Source organism: Benincasa hispida, chromosome 4 (assembly GCF_009727055.1).
Source record: "Benincasa hispida cultivar B227 chromosome 4, ASM972705v1, whole genome shotgun sequence".
Lineage (NCBI taxonomy): Eukaryota > Viridiplantae > Streptophyta > Magnoliopsida > Cucurbitales > Cucurbitaceae > Benincasa > Benincasa hispida.
In genome coordinates, this window is record NC_052352.1 from 61,559,325 (window position 1) to 61,576,970 (window position 17,646).

The 17,646-nt window shown below is 32.7% G+C and overlaps 1 protein-coding gene across 1 annotated transcript; it reads right to left on the reverse strand.

Moving 5' to 3' along the window:
• Positions 1-4,677: 4,677 nt before the first annotated feature.
• On the reverse strand, positions 4,678-5,336 carry LOC120075935 (abscisic stress-ripening protein 2-like). Its single transcript, XM_039029686.1, has 2 exons — positions 5,122-5,336; positions 4,678-5,026 (listed from the first exon to the last, which is right to left on the reverse strand). The coding sequence occupies exons 1-2, from the start codon at positions 5,287-5,289 to the stop codon at positions 4,841-4,843; spliced, it is 354 nt and encodes a 117-aa protein (XP_038885614.1). The 5' UTR covers positions 5,290-5,336; the 3' UTR covers positions 4,678-4,840.
• Between the last annotated feature and the right edge of the window lie 12,310 nt (positions 5,337-17,646).

Below are 17,646 nucleotides of genomic sequence, written 5' to 3' on the forward strand. Positions count from 1 at the left end.
GCCCAACACTGAAAACAACAAGATCAACAACATCTTCAGCATCAACATGATCAGCAGTAGGAATATTAGATATACTAACTTCATTAAGCCCCCTTAAATCCTAAACTTTTCATGCTCAAATCCAAAATTGTTTTATTGATAACAAAATCAACATCAACCTTTCACCCGATTAATATATTGGCACAAGAATTCAACTCTGAAATATCTTCATGCTTATTCACATCATAGAGAAAGAGACTGGGAATAATAAAATCAATATAGCAAAAAATATCTTCGTCAGAGATAAAATCATCAGGTATATCTTTATCAAAGCCATTTTTACCATCATCTTGGCCATCATAACTCACAACCATTTGATCAACCAAACCACTATCAACATTCATTTTCTTAGACACATTCAAATCAGCAGACCGATTTAAAGTAGCAACACTAGTAGATACATTAGTAGAAGCAATGTCATCCTTTAGCCCATTCTCAGAGTAATCATCCAACTAACTAGTTGAAGCAATAGTAATACCTTTATTCGCCTCAGGAACACAATCAATGTTAGCAAAAGCATTATCAATATCCTTTTAGGACAAAGAGACATATACATCAAGATATTTCATTATATTTTGCATATTTGTTTCAACAGCATAAGAATAAGGAAATATCACATTCATATTATCAACAATAGACACAACATTCTATATAACATCCTCAGAAATAGTAGGATCAACTGTTTCTAGGGAATCAATGTCAGCAGCAACATCAACAGTGAACTCAATTTGATCAACAATCAGAGACTTACCATCCGCAATATTTTCAAGAGGAGACAACAGACACACAATTAATATTTTCAATGCTTCTAGTTGGAATAACGAATTTAACAACAATATCAAGAGACACAATTACTTTACCCAAAGATTCAGCAAGAACAACATTATCAATAAAGCCATAACACAGTCATGAATCTCAACAAATACCTCAACAGCCACAATATGATCCATCGAAATTTCAACAGAAGTAGCATGGTTAATATAATTCACATAATTAATCTCGGTACTACCAATGAAAAGATTTGTGGGGACAACACTATGAACAATATAAGTTAACACAAAAGTTTTGGCAGGAACAATATTATCAATAACAGAGGAAACAAGCAGACCAACATTATTAGGAGTGGGTTCAGTAAGTGCAATAATCAAAACATCAGACAACTCAACATGATCAACAACATGGTTAACATGGTGAATGAATTAAATTCATATTCAAACTATAGGTTAAATTTAATGTGAATGAGATACACATTAAAATTATAGTTTATGAGGGGAAAATACATTTGAATAGGATTTAAATGTATTATTAATAAATATATGATATTTAATTAATTAGATTAATTAATAATTATTTGATTTGATTTGATTTACAATTAAATTAAATAAAACTCCTTTGCAGTTACAGGGATATTGAAGAAGACAATCGGATGAGGGGAGTTAACTTCCCTCTCTCATGCTATGTAGAGATCTCCCTGCATTTTGAACATTATTGGTGAAATTCTCTTGTTCACTCTCATTTATCTCTCTCACTCTCTCAATACTCTCATACAATAGAGAAAGTGTTTCTCTAAAAAAAAAAAATGTATTCCCTTAATCTTCCAGAAAAGTGGTTCCCACAAACCAAATTTTTGCTGGAGAATAGTGTGGAAGTCTTTGTGGTGGTGTCATGTTCGAGATCCAAGAAGAGAATGAGAGATCGTGTTGTTTTGTAGAATTTGAGAAGGTTTGAAGAGTTGTCTTCAAAGGTAATCCATTTTTCTTGTATTTCTCCTCTATAAAAAGCATGCTTATGTTTTCTGTTTGCCTTCTCTATATTTTAGAATTCTTAATCAAATTAATGATATGGCGATCAATCGCTTTGGATGGAATTTGATTCCTTCATTTGAGGTTGGGGTTAATTTGGTATGGTGACAAAAAAGTGCGCAATTTGTCGCCATAAAATTGCCAAAGGTGGCTCCACCTATTAGACAAAATTTTGGTAGGGGTAAGTTGTATTACATAAAGAAATTTTCAAGAAATAAGGGGAGGGGAAGTCAGATCCTAAAAAGTACATAACATGATAAGGGTCATCCCAAAAATATTGAGATATTAGATAATAAGCCTAGGAGAGGTTCCGTTAGAAGAGTGAAGCAATTGAGCCGTTGAACCCAATTGGTGGTGGTCGAGGCCAACTTACCCATCTCTTTTGGTCTATTCACATTAGTGCTCTATTTGGCACCCCTTGTACAAGATTGATCCAACGTTCCCAAGTCTCGTGTAATGGGATTAAGGAAACCTTAAGTTTAGCCCTACCATATCAGGAAGTTCATCTTATTCTCTAAAGTCTTCTTTTGACCCTTTGTTAAAAATTAATTTAGAAGAGTATATATGGTAAATATCACATTGGTGTGTTATTTTGATTATTTTGCAAGTGACCTCTTTTGCAAAATATAAATTCACCGTCGACGTCACGTGAAGGTCAAATGAGTTTCCTTGACCATATTTTGTCATCAACATTATTGTTAGTTCATCATGAAGTCTTTCAACAAACCAAAATGGTATGTGAGTCCCAACATGTTTTGTCTCAACTCATATAGCATTACTCCAAGAATTTTGACATTTCTATGATTGAGTCATCGAAAAAGAAGATGCATCATATTAGTACAAGTGGTAATTACCATCTTTTTTAAGTATTTCTTAATCATACTTGCATATTTTCAAAATCTTTCTAATTTGGATGAGATCTCAATTCATATATGTACCCCTCCTTTACTTTGGCGTCACACTTTGGATAATAATAAGCAATTGTACTTGAATTGACTTACCCAATGAATTGATTTTTTTATGAGACAATTGCAAATATAGCAATCTGACCTAAAGTATTGGTAGATAAAGCATAATGCAAAAAAATAATTATGAATATAACAAAATTTTAAATCTTGTCACTAAAGTATATCCATGATAGTTCATATCGTTAATAGTAGTCGATTAGCGATAGAGTCTATCACTAATAAATTTTGTTATATTTGTAAATGTTTAAACATATTGCTAAAAAGAAAAATTGTAAATAAAATATTTCTAGGTGTGCTCTACATGACCTTTTTTCCATTTACACGTTTCATCAATTAAATTTTAAATTATTGTGTCTTAAAGTCAACACATGCATCAATAATAAATGAACGTCATTACATAAAGCTTCCACAAGTTGAGCCTTTAGGTTTTAGGCTTTAATTGTCTTCCTAGACTTTTTTAATAACCATTTTGTTTTTCGTTTTTTATTTTTCAAAATTACACTTATGTTCTCCATTTTTTTCGTTAAGCTTTTCAATCTTTATTAAAAATCCATTTAAAATCTAAGTAAAATTTTTAAAATCAAATCAAACTTTTTAAACTATTTTATTTTAAGCCCTATTCGATAATTATTTAATTTTTTAAAATTAAGCATATTTTATCTCAATTTCTTTTAATGGTTTGCATCTTTCTTAAATAAAAAAGTTAAATTCTTACCTAAATTTCAAAAACAAATTTTTTAAAAAAAACTATTTTTTCGTTTTAAAAATTTTGTTTGATTTTGAAAACATTGATAAAAAGTAACAATGGAAATGATGTTTATAGATTTGATTTTTTAAATTGTTTTATAAAAAAAAAAAAAAAACCTAAAATCGAAATAGTTATTAAACAAGATTTCATTTTCTAATTTTGGCATAATTTTTGGAAACGTTTTTAAGAAGTAGGTGATAAAAAAAAAAAAAAAAAAAGCTACATATTGAAGTAGTATTGATAAACTAAATCTTAAAAAGTGAACAAAAAAATACAAAATAGTAATGAACTAACTTTAACTTTATATATAATATGGGAGTTTCATCTAAAAACTAATTGATGGATAATACAGATATAGAAGATCCAGTTTTGATTTGATCCTTAGCCCTATTCACTTTTTATTTTTGTCTATTCAATTTTTTAAATATCAAATTTAGTCCTCAAGTATTTATTATATTTCATTTATCCCCATCTAAATTGGTATCAACGTGAAGGACACACATTTTACATGTCATAACTGGATGATCACTACCATCATCAAACACAAATTTTGAATTCAACTAAAATTTGATCCGATTAAAGTTAAAAATTATGTCGAAAGAGAAGAAATAGAAGATGAATAAAAATTTTAAAATTTTAAAATTTAAGGCCTTGTTTAATAAATATTTGAATTTTTAAAATTAAGCTTATAAACACTACCTTCATCCATAATTAGTTTCTATGTTTCGTTATACACTTTCCACTCATATTTTCAAAAATTAAGTCAATCTTTGAAAATTAAAATAATAATAATAATAATAATTACCCAATGGAACAGTATTTTTCGAAAACTCTTTTTTTTTTCTAAAATTCGACTATGAATTTATGAGGATAATCGAGAAATTGAGAGAAATCAAATCCAAATTTTAAAAATGTAATTAAAAACGAAAAATATCTAGATGTTAAAAATTTAAGAGTTGTAATATAGATTAGATAATCAGGATTTGTCAATCCTTTTGACCTCGTGCTTATTGGAATCATCAAAATAATAATAATAATAATAATAATAATAATAATAATAATTACATATACAAAGAAAAAAAAAACCTTAATCATTGAAGAAAAAAATAGACAAACAATATATATTGAATCCAAGTACATGAAGGATCAATCTTATTATTTACTAAAGCATCTCAAATTTATTTTACAAACCACATAAGAGATTAAACTTTTGAAAGCCAAACATCACAAACAAAGCCAAAACACACACAAACAAACCCATGCATATGAAAGGGAAAAGTTGTTCAAAAAAGATGGTGGTGATGTTCCTTGCCATGAGCCTCTTTCTCTTCTCTCTTTGCTTCTTTCTTCTCATGATGCTCATGGAAAACAAATCCCCCGACCCCGGCCGCCACCGCGGCTGCAACTTCCTCCTTCATCTTGTGCTCATGGCTGTGCTCGCTGTCTTTTTTCGCCTTGTGCTTCTCATGCTACAAGAGTGTTGGAAACCGCGGGGTTAATTGTACTTCAATTTTTTTGATAAAGGATTGAGAGGAACATACAAGAAGAGGATTTTATAAATTACCAAAGCATAGGCACCAGCTGTGGCAGCGCCGAGCTCGCCGAGGTGTTCAAGGTGCTTGTGGTGCTTCTTTTCTTTCTCGTAGTCGACGACGCCGGAGTTCTCTTCCCCTTCCTTGTGGTGGTGAAAAAGGTGGTGGTGGTGGTGATGGCCTTGCTCTTCTTCTGCCATGGCTTTGAGGGCTTTGGGGTGGGGTGATCATTGGAGTGTAGAAGGAGTTGGATTTTATACCAATTTTGGAGGGGTGGCTGTGTGGTAAATATTTTATGTGTTTCCAAGGAAACTAAATATCACTAAAGAAAGTACTGGAAAATAAATTTATAATTGTTGTCAATTTTTTATTGTTAGGTTGGTGGGTCCCATGTCTAGAGATATTTTGGAGTATATACAATATTTTGAAATTAAGAGCTAAATGATAGATTATACTTTCAACATATCTCACTTTCAATTTTGGATGAAAATTATTAGTACTTATATTTTAAAAAGGATATTTGTAATGCATAATAGAATAAGAGAAAAAATCTAAAAATATATTACATCTTTAAAATATTTGTAAATATGGATGAGTTGATTAGTCAATCTTTGATTTTTTTTTTAATTTCCAATTTCGTCCTCCATTATCTTATCTTGTTGTACACCATTTTTTTAGTCTTTTCATTTTATTTCTCTTCTTTGATTTTTGCTTCTTCCCTCCCTATTTTCATTTTTTTATTTTATTTTCTTTATCAGTTTTTGCTTCTTCTCCTTTTTTTTTATTCTTTCCTTTATCCGATTTTTGCTTCTTTCCTTTATTTTTTTTATTTTCTTTTATTTCCATCTTTTTCCCTTTTTTTTTCTTTCATTTCTTTCTTTTTTTTTCTTTTTTTAAAATTTTATTTTCTTTCTTCAACTCTGGCTTATTCTTTTTTTTTTTATTTTTTTTATTTTCATCCCTTTCTTTGATTTTTACTTCTTTCCTTATCTTTTTTTTATTATTTTATTTTATTTTCTTTCTCCGATTTTTTGCTTATTCCCTTCCTTTTTCTTTTTTCTTTCATTTGTCCAGTTTTTGCTTCCTTTTTTCTATTTAATTTTCTTTCCTTTATTTGAATTTTTTCTTCTTCCCCTTTTTTTCCACAAGAATTATGAGGCTGGGTTCCATACGCAGGACTTGAAAGTACTCAATTCATAAGTGACTTAACACCAACAAGTCAATCATTAAGTTTGATTATTATAACAAATAATAAATATAAATAGCAAATGAAAATCTATTAGTGATAGCTACTAATATTTTCTATCATTGATAGCTTAATCTTTGATTATATTTTCATAGTTAATAGTCATTTATAGAAATCTATAATTGATAGCCAACTTAGTGAATTTAATTAATAAAGTTGAATCTCGAACTAAAATGTAAGTAGAATGCCTAGAAGTTATCACTAATAGCATGTTTATAAGTGATAGAAGCTATCATAAAAAAGAAAAGAGACTTATAAATGTTTGAGAAGGACAAGAAAGGGGCAAAAAGGTGTTAAGTGGCTATGATTGATAGAAGCTACTACTGATAGCATGTTGCCAATGATAGAAACTAATACTAATAGCATGTTATCGATGATAGAATTTATCTGATTGCACGTTATCGGTGATAGAAGCTACCACTGATAGTACGTTATCAGTGATAGAGAACTATCACTGATAGTATGATATCAGTGAGATCATTGATAGCATCTTATTAGTGATGTTATCAGTAAAAGAAGCTATCACTAATTAGTGATATCGGTGATAAAACTTAGGTGATATCTATATATCGAGTTTCTTTCAAAGGTGATAACCAGTTATAGAAGTCTATCATTGATAGCCTTAAGTGTTAATATTTCAAGGTTGATTCTAATTGATGAAAGTCTATCAGTGATAACGACTGATAGCTACTATCAGTGATAGCCATGATAAAAGATTATTAATAATAACTACTATGGTAATCAAAGTTGTTGGTCTTCTTTCGAAGTTGATCACTATTTATAAATCTATCATTGATAGCCTTAAGTAGTAATATTTCAACGTTGATTCCAATTGATGAAAGTGAATTAATGATAGCTACTAATAATTGATAGCAAATTAAAAGCTAATATTTCAAGATTGTATTATTTTTTCTCAAATTGAAAGCTATCGCTGATAGCAACTATTATCAATACCAATTGATAGAAACTATCAGCGATAGCAGTTAATAGCAACTATCAATGGTTATCACTGATAGCTGCTATCAGTGATAGCTTTTAATTTGAGAAAACCGGGAAGAAGCGGACGAAATGGTGGTTAAACATGGGTTTTTTAGTCTTTTCCCATTTTGATCTATATATGCAATTATTTTATCCTTGTACTACATATTTTATTATTTTGGGCTTGAATTCTATTTATGTAACTAGCCCTTTTAAAAATGCTAATGAGTCGAAATAATATCCTAAGCTTTCAAAAGAAATACCCTGAATATAAATATATGAGCAGAAAACGTTTTAACAAGGTTGTACATTAGTAGTTGAGTATGTGTTAATACATTATTTAAGTTCAATACACAAAAAAAAAAATGTTTGATAGAATTTTTCCTTATTTGAATTCAAGGTTAATTGGGCCAACGTTTGCCGTGCATGTAGCCATGTTTGAGTCTTTGCAAGTGAGAAGTAGTTTTGAATATTGAATAAACAGGAGTGATTTTGTAATGATTAAAATCACTTTTATTATGCCCTTATCACTATGTAACATGCATTTAATCACTAAAAATTAATTTAATATTTGAGTTTATACTTTTAAATGCAATTTTAATTTCAACAAAATTTGTTTTGAATTATTGTTATTTTTAAAAGATAATTTGTTCTGAATTATTACAAATATTTTTCAAGTACTTTTAAAAATGATAAAAGTGATTTTAATTATTTCATAATGAATCTCAAACTTGTGTATTAAAGCCTTTGAGTCTCAATTATTAGAAATATTTGGTGGAGGCTAGTTATTGGATTATGTATACAGTTGGTTTGGTGTTGGAGTTTAGTTCTACTGAGTTCATAGTTTCAATTGATAAAAAAGTACATATATAGAATTGATAAAGAAGTACATATATAGATAGTGATGGAAGTCTATCACTATCTATCTATGATACATGTGATAGACAGTGATAGTAGTCTACCATTGTCCATCTAGAGTTGATAAAGAAGTACATATATAGACAGTGATGGAAGTCTATTACTGTCTATCTGTGATAGATGTGATAGACATTGATAGAAGTTTTCTATCAATGTCCATCACATATCACTGATAGACTACTATCAGTATCTATCACAGATAGACATTGAAAGTGTTCTATCACTATCTATCAATGATAGATAGTGATATACCATATTAGTTCTTTCTATCATTAGATAGGGATAAATATGTTTTTTTTCCATTATTTACTATTTATTGATATTTTGATTGTTTGCTTGATATATTTTCACATATATATATTTCGATGGGGGCTACTTATTGCTCAATGATACATATATTTTTTTTTCTTATATATGTTTGGCCCAATTTTATATGTTTTTATATTCGGTTGTTTGGTTAGGGACTATTTATTAGATTGTATATGTTTTGATATTTGTTTTGTTTTTAGTTTAGTCTGTTTATAGGATTGCTCATAGGTGATTTAGTCATGTTGTAATATAAAGAAAAAAAATGCATATGAAACTTGATAGAAAGTGATAAAAGTCAATCATTATCTATCAATGATAGACAGAGATAGAAGTTTTCTATCAATATCTATAACAGATAGATACTAATAGATTACTATCAGTGTCTATCTATGATAGATATTTAAACTGCTCTATGTTGTCTATCATTGATACCACTACTAATGTATGCATATGTTTTCTTATTATCAAAAAATGCCATCAACATATATGGTAGGTCTACAATACCTCCATCCCTCAACAAATGCACCAATAGCCATGAAACAGAATTTAAAATGTCCATTTTCATCAATCTCTAAAGCAATATACGTTTCTGAAAAAAATACATGAAAACAATATATCAGTGATAATGGTAATAAATCTATCATTGTTTGTCATTGGTAGATAGACAGTGATAGACGTCTATCACAGTATATTAGTGATAGACAGTGATAGACAGTGTTATACAACTATTACTAGTAGACAATGATCGATGTCAATCATAGTCTATCAGTGATAGACTACACAACTATCACTGATAAACGGTGATAGATGTCTATCACAGTCTATCAGTGACAGATAATGATACAAAACTATCACTAATAGATGGTGATAGATGTCTATCACAGTCTATCAGGGACAAACAATGATACACAACTATCACTGATAGACGATGATAGATGTCTATCACAGTCTATCAGTGATAGATAGTGATATAAATTTTATAAGAAGAATACTTCATTTGTAGTAATATCTACATTTATTTCTTTCAACCTTTCAAAAAACTTTGGAATCAAGCTATATGACTCAACTGCATCACCAATTAATGATCTTAATATGTGTTATTTTTCCTTCCAAGCTTTTTGATAACTAATATTAATACCAGGCTTAGTACGAGCCTTATGAACAACATCTTTAGTAAGGGAGTGATGAGTGTCACACCCCGCACCAGATTACCTTCCTAACCTGGATGGAATAGTGAGCAGCAGTTACCAACCCTTTTGCTGGCACTTACTGCCTATTTTACTTGTTAACTAATACTCAAACCCTGAATACATATATATTAACTCAGAACTTAATACATTTACACTACAGGGTTCCGCAACATTGATTATACATGGATATTACCACCTAGTGAGACCCATCAAGAATACTAGTCACTAGACAGATACATGTGTACTAGCTAATACAGGTCTTTAATTACGTTTCCCTCAACCTGTTTCTTTGAGTGGCAGAGCAGCAGCAGAAAAGTCTTCTGGGAACTGACCGCTACCTAGAAAAGAAAACATTTGAAAACGTGAGCTAGAAGCCCAGTGAGTGACTTAATAAAATGTAAATCTCATACTTAAACTGAAAGCTTGAAAGCATAATGCTGGAACTTAAAGTATACCAAGCAGATGCGTACTTACCGATGTATCTGAAACTTGAATCTTAGTTGAGAATGAACATTCACTGCTCTAATTTCCAATGTCAAGCCATGGTCAGATGAGACCTCTACTTCAACCTGTTCACATTAAACTATAGCTAGAAGAGATCCCTACGTCGATCTCTTTAAATATACCGATGGCATCTCAAGCAACATCCCTAAGACATAAACGTTGATAACAACTTTTATACATCAATAATCATCATTACATCCTGGTTGAGAACTAGCATACACCGCTCTAGCTCCCACCGTCTATTACCGGCCAAAAGACCTATACCTCGGCCTTTCATTCGAACCTACCTACATACACACGGAGTTTGTTACGTACCGTCAACACCTTAGGTACATCTATTCAGATACCTTCCCTACCAGTGTCCCTACTCATTATGTTTAGAAATACCAACGCATGTACTTTGGAAACTTTAGGTATTTAAAACATAGTACATCAAGCTTCATTTAACCTTAGCTTTAACCTTAACGCATGCTTCATATTTTGTGAAATAAGTTGGATTAAAACTTATTAAACTAGCTTGTAAAACCACTAGAATGCGTTAAAACATAAAAACATTCTTGGAAAACTCATACATTAGTAAACATCAAGCGTTGATAAACATTCACAAGCATTAGAAATTTCAAACTATCCTTCTAGCCTAGAAGAATATATGACTGCCTTTATCCTTAGTTGAGAGTGAACTAATAGTTCTAACCCTCAACGTCAACCTTAGTCGGAGAGAACTCTTTTGCTCAATCCCTCGACGTCGTATTACTTAAGTGTACGTGGTTATAACTGAGTACCGTCGTATCTTATATACTTGACTAGGATACCTTCTCATTGTCCTTCAGTATCCTCAGGTACTTCTGCTCAGATACCTTCTCAAACGTCCTTCAGTATCTGGCTGCTAAGATACCTACTCATATGTCCTTCGGTATCAATTTGGCCGGATACCTTCTCAAGAGTCCTTCGGTATCAAATTGGTCAGGTACCTTCTCAAGTGTCCTTCGGTACCAAAATTGGTTAGATACCTTCTCATATGTCCTTCGGTATCAATTTGGCCGAATACCTTCTCAAAAGTCCTTCGGTATCAAATTGGCCATGTACCTTCTCAAGTGTCCTTCGGTACCTCGTTTTAAGTAAAACTAGTCATAAACATTTAATTGAAAGGATACCTTCTCATTGTCCTTCAGTATCTGTCACGTAACTAGTCACAACATTCAGTTGAACACTAAAGATTAGTTCTCAGATGATCATACTAATTCATCCATCATACTAGTTTATCATAAAAATAAAGTTACTTAAACATGCTGAAAACATTTGCAAAAGATAACATATTTAAATCATATCAATTCCATGGAAAACATGCTTTACATAGCATGAGAGACAGTTCCACAGTTACGTTGCTTGGCACTTCATCTATACACTTAGCATGAGAATAACTTTAAAGAAATCATAATTTCTAAATTATTAAAAACATTAATTCATCACATAGTCACTCACAGCTTGTTGGCCTCTTAACAGGTTACATGTTTCTTCTAGCTCTTCTTGGCCTGAAAGAATATATTTCCCGGTTAAACCACTGAGAATTCCTAGTAAAATACCTTAATTAATTCATTTATTAAAGGAATTTTACACAGACGGCTCTACTAGTGAGATCCTCATGAGCCACACCAGCGAGATCACCTTGAGCGAGACCAGTGAGATCACCTTGAGCGAGATCTCAATACCAGTGACACTAGTGATACTCAGCCCCCCAGCGATACTAGCGATACTCAACCACCAGCGACACGAGCGATACCCACTCACCAGCGATACCTGCCCAATTTCTAGCAAGATTCCCCTCTAGAGCGAGATCCTCTTCACAAAATTAGCGAGATCTCCTTCATTAGTGAGATCTTCTTCACAAATTCTCGCTATTTGCTTGTTCTTCCCAAGCAAATAGCTCAAAATCCAGACCTCTTTTAAAGAAACTTCCTTCTAAAAATATGTTTAGAATTGAGTTACTTTCTTACTTTAAAATTTCAGCCACAAATTCCTTATAATTTGGCCTAGAGCACCCAATCTTCACCTCGGGCCCTGATTAACCCAAGATTCTGTCCCTCCTGTAATTTCATCACTTTTCATTCTTCTTCTCCTGCCATCTTTCTCCAGCAAGACAACTTTGAAAACTAGATTCTCTCAGCTTTCAAATGGCACTGATTTCACTAAATTTGTTCATGTAGATTGCTAAAACCAAACTTTCGAAGTTTCTTTTCCCTTTTAATCTTCCTACCACTTTCCAAATTCAAGGATAATTCACCACGTCAACTCATATCTAATGACTCAGCCAAGCCAATAAGTGAGTTTCTTTATTTAATACGTTTTTCTTTTCCTTTCTCCTCAATCTCTATAATTTACATGGATTTTCACTTATATGATATTTAATATATCATTCCTTTGGCAAAATATACTTGTTTAGGAACTTAGATTTCGGAGTTTACACTTAGCTTACACGAGCTTATTTCTTCATGTTTCCACCCTCTATCCTTCCTAAGTCATGGCTTCATTCAACTCATTAAGAGACGTTTCATTACTTTCTCTTACTTAAAATAATTAGGGTTCGAGCTTTACAATGAGAGAGATAAACCTAAAATCCTCTTTCAAGCAGTCCCTAATTACAGATGAAGAAGCTTGCCTATGACAGCTTTGAGTTGAATTCATTGAACACATGGTTAGAAATGTACTTCCTAAGTAGCCGCAACTCACTCTTCTTGTACTGAGATGCCCAAACATACCATTGACAACCTTCTTGCAAACATTTTAACTCAAGTGACTTTGAATTTAATCATGTAGTCCTGAATTAAAACTTCTTATTCACTGCTATTACACAAAAATACTTGGACTATATTTCTTTACTTCCAAATACATCTTTTTCCTTTAAAACACCATTAAAACCAATATCTCGTATATTTTGATCATTGGAAGAAGAACTATAAAAACCTAAACATAACAATCTATCACCGCCTACACCACTAATACCACTACAAGATCCTTCTATAGAAGGATGACTAACATGAGCAACTAAATGATGCCTAGTCCCCAAATCTTTAGTCAAAGATAGATACCTAGAAACATCCTTATCTTGTTTTATTTGGAACACAGATTGAATAAATCCAATAATATTGATAAATCTATAGAAACATCCAACTGAATTTCATCTAATATCAAACTAACTAAACCATTCAAGTCTATCATATCATCAACAAAAACTTCAGCAACACTATAATCCTTATAAGAATTGTAATGAGTCTACTGTCCACCATAAAAAAAAACAACTACAGAAACACTAACCATGGTATCAAGTTAACTAATAGTGAAAATATGTATATACCTTTGTAACTGTATATAAGTGATAAAGAGTGATAAAGCTCAATCACTGTATATCACGAATGGACAGTGCTAGAGCTTTATCACTGTCTATCAATGATAGAGAAATGTTCACATCCATACATGCATACCAAAAACTATTTGCACAACATCAAATAAAAAACAAAGAAAAATAAAAATTAAGAAAAGATTGAATAGAACACAAATACAAGAAGCAAATTTTAGAGAAAAGATAGAGTTCTATCACAATTTATCAGTGATAGACAATGATAGAATTCTAAGATTCTGAAAACCTAGAAGAAAAAGGGAAGAAGAAGAAAGAAGCCCACATCATACCGAGAAGAGAAGGAAAAGAAGAAAAAGAAAAGGAGAAGGAGAATAAGAGATGAGATGAATAAGAATGACAACATATCGATAATGAAGTTGCCAGACAGAAGAAAAGAACTGTGGACGAGCAAAGATTCCCTTATCAACGAAGGATAGCATGATCGAGGAACAACAACATTATGGACAAGGAAAAAGTTGTAGACTAACGTGCATAGAAAATCAAAGAAGCAAATCGAGGAAGAAGACGTAGCCATGGTCAAAGTGAAGGAACTCTTATATAGAAGTACCTCTGAGCAGAAGCGGATCTTTCCAAAGATATTGTGACAGATATGCATTATACTACAAATTACTGCCAGGCTTAGAACAATAAACAACATAGAGAAGAGATACGTACCAGTTGAAGAACTTTTCTCCACAAAAAATCTCGTTCTCTTCAAGCGAACTAGTGCTCTCGCACTTGCTGGAACGTCAAGCAATTATCCACCAAAACCACCGGTCGTTTACTCACGAATAGCCTCCACACGAACAGAAAGATAGGAATGACACCACCACTTGGAACCCTCGGTATTCTTAGTGTAAGAATCCAAAGAGTGGGCTCTGTTGGAATTTGGTAGAGGGGAGGAGGAATTGAAGATCGTTGTTGTGACATAAACTTAATCTTTGCTACAAGCTCATGTTTCCATAAATTTGTAACACTTAAATAAATGCAATGCTTAGAAGATGTGATCTTATTATGTCATACAACGCATAGATGAATGGAATTTATGCGATACTACTTCTAGATATGCATTATTAATGAATGTTCTTGTAGTATGTTGTGCGTTGTCACAAGTTTCCTTACGTTGGAACCAAGTATAATTCCACCGCAAGTTTCTCGGTGTGATCCGAGGTCGAACACAGGGACTGTTTGAGGTTATTGCATTATGTCTGTGATACATACAACCAGGTTTTTCAATTTTATAAAAGAATGATGTTACAAGTATTAAAATATGCGATAAAGTAAAGGAAAGCAATAAAATGTGATAATAAAATAAAGTACAATAAACCTAAGCTAAGATGATAAAAGATATAGGTTTCATGATACAAGATACTGAGGTCAAGGTTGGCTATGAAGATTATTCAAAGATTGTGTGATGTGGTGGCAAGTCTTGTGTGTGAAGCAGAAAGAGAAAAGATAACTAATATAAACAGTGGAAGTTCTTAATTGCGTTAATAATATAAGTACGGTTCCGCTTTTCCCTTGGCTTACACCTTTCAGTGATCGGCCGCGTTCCCACATACCTGTGGTGAAACAGAGACGAACGTCATGAATGCAAGGTTGCTTCCATGTCTGGAAGTACTACTCGCTTTAGTGAACGCATTCTTCTGACCTTCTCTCGATAGATCAGAATGGCATCTTCACTTTTGCTCTCACAGGTGAAGATGTCGTCTAGCATGCCTTAGCTAAACGCAGTTATCTCTTTAACACAGATTAAATCACTCGTTTAATTCATATTAATTACCAAGGAATTAAGAAGACTTCATGAAGAAAACGACAAATGGAGGAACGAAAATAGACAGAAAAGTGGTGATGGAAACGATCGAGACATTCAATATTTCTATTCAGCGTCTGATACATGATTTTGTGAATAAAGAGATAAAGGAGATGAAATACAATGATGAAAAGAGTTAGAAACAAATACAAATAACCGTCAACGTCTTGACGCCGATCTGGATGGAAAGTTGCTTGCCGGTGTGGATGGATCGTGCGGAAGGATGAGCTTACCTCTCAGGCTTGCTCAACCGGTAGCAGGGATCTGAGTATAGAGCTTCGCGGCGAGGATCTGGCAGAATAGCACTGAGACTCACCTCTCCACTTTGTTTCTTTTCTTCCCGGATTTCTTCCGATCAGTACTCAGCTCACCTCTCTCTCAATAATCTAGCATCAATTAGCCCCGTTTCAAGTAGCATATTTTTCTCTGAATTCTATAGGGGTATTTATAGGTGAAAAGCTTTGACTCTTGGCTCGTGGTCCCCACTTTTTTTTAATGGAAATTCCGAAGATGGAGGAATAATTATTCGTTCTGTTATGAAATCAGACTGTCAAATCTGCACAACCGTTAGTTGTACACGTGTCACAATCCTCTGCGTTTGCACTGCTCAGCTTGCATCTTTCAGTTGGATGTTCGCATGCTGTGTTGTTTTTATTATCGCATGCGGTTGAAGTTCAGCTCTGGATCGACTGTCCCATTGCGCCGTCATTGCGTTGATCGTCTCTTCAGTATTGATTGACGGGCACAATGTGACAGAGATGCGTTAATCAGTTCGTCTTCAGCCTTAATCGCAAGCGGTGACTTGGTTTCCTGCAAAACAGAGTGAAAATATCTTTTTCTTCCATCTTAATGATGTTAGTATGTGTAATTGCGATAATTCATAATTATTGTATTTCTAAGCTGATTTTCATACAATCAACGCATATTTATTCTCTTTTGGCCGCAATATCTAGATAAGACAGTATAAATAACTTGTATTTCTACAAGTTATCAATTGTATACAACGACCAAGTAAGTGGAAGAAGGGCAGGGTCTATTGGTACAGACTCTGCTTGATCGTTTAGAAGAAGTACACGATCGTGTAGAAAATAGGTTGCGATCATATAAACAATTGTTTAGTAAACGCTCGAGCGTTAGACGATCGTTTAGTAAAACGTAGGCAATCCTTTAGAAAGATGTCCACTTGTATACTATCGTGTAGCAACTTAGAGTTATCGTATAGTCTCTTGGTTAGCTAAGTGATGGGTAGTATACACTATGCATGAGCGAATTACGTGATCTTTTGCAAAATGAAAACAATTTTCATTTTATTCTTTAGTTACAAAAACTGGTTGAAACCTCCCATTAACACACAGTTACAGAGAAAATGGCGGCCCAATTATACCATAATTGTTCAATTAATAATAATAAATATAATCATATTATATTCATAACCTATAGTTTAATATCACATATAAATGATAGTGTTTTCTCCTCCACTAGATATAAATCATATTTATATCAATTTTCCTCCAATTAATGTATCTCATACATAAAGTCAATCATATCATATATAATTAACTAATTCAATCATATCATATATAATTGAACTCCCTCTAGTCACTTTGAACATTTCAAACTGACCCAAAAATCGATTCTCAACTTGAACCTATTGAGCTACCAAGGGGACCTCATGGATCTATGGCTCAAAGCTCCAACGGTACATAAATAGTTGACTAAACTCTTTAGCCACAAGATCCACCATCTGTTAACTGCCAGATATTCAACTAACGACCGACAGCTGAATTCTTCTTACCTTAGATATATTTCTATGTCCATCGGATATAACTAATCAACAGTACGATAACCCTTCACAGATGCTCGTAAGTACAACTAGGCCAATTTACCATTTTGCCCCTATAGTTATATCTAACTTCTTAAGTACCACTGATCCCTCTAATGAACAATACAACATAGTCCTACTATGTGTGGACATCTCTCGGGCCATAAGAAGGTGTGTGGCGCCACATCGTTCAAACCCCGGGATCAACCCTTAAGAGAGCAATCTATCTACTTACCTCTACTTTGGGAAGGAGTGAATTCCATCTTGTGTAGCTGAGTTCCCAGTTCCCAAATCAGACGAATCCCTAAATTGATAGGTTTGAGTTGGCGACCTTCTTCGGGGAAGAAGTGAATTCCATCTTGGGTAGTTGAGTTCCCAGCTCC

Bases quoted from the DNA above. Each gene is read 5' to 3' on its own strand.
- LOC120075935 (XM_039029686.1), bottom strand. From the start codon at position 5,289: ATGGCAGAAGAAGAGCAAGGCCATCACCACCACCACCACCTTTTTCAC. The intron at 5,027-5,121 runs GTAATTTATAAA...ACACTCTTGTAG, and splicing joins CAGCTGGTGCCTATGCTTTG to CATGAGAAGCACAAGGCGAA.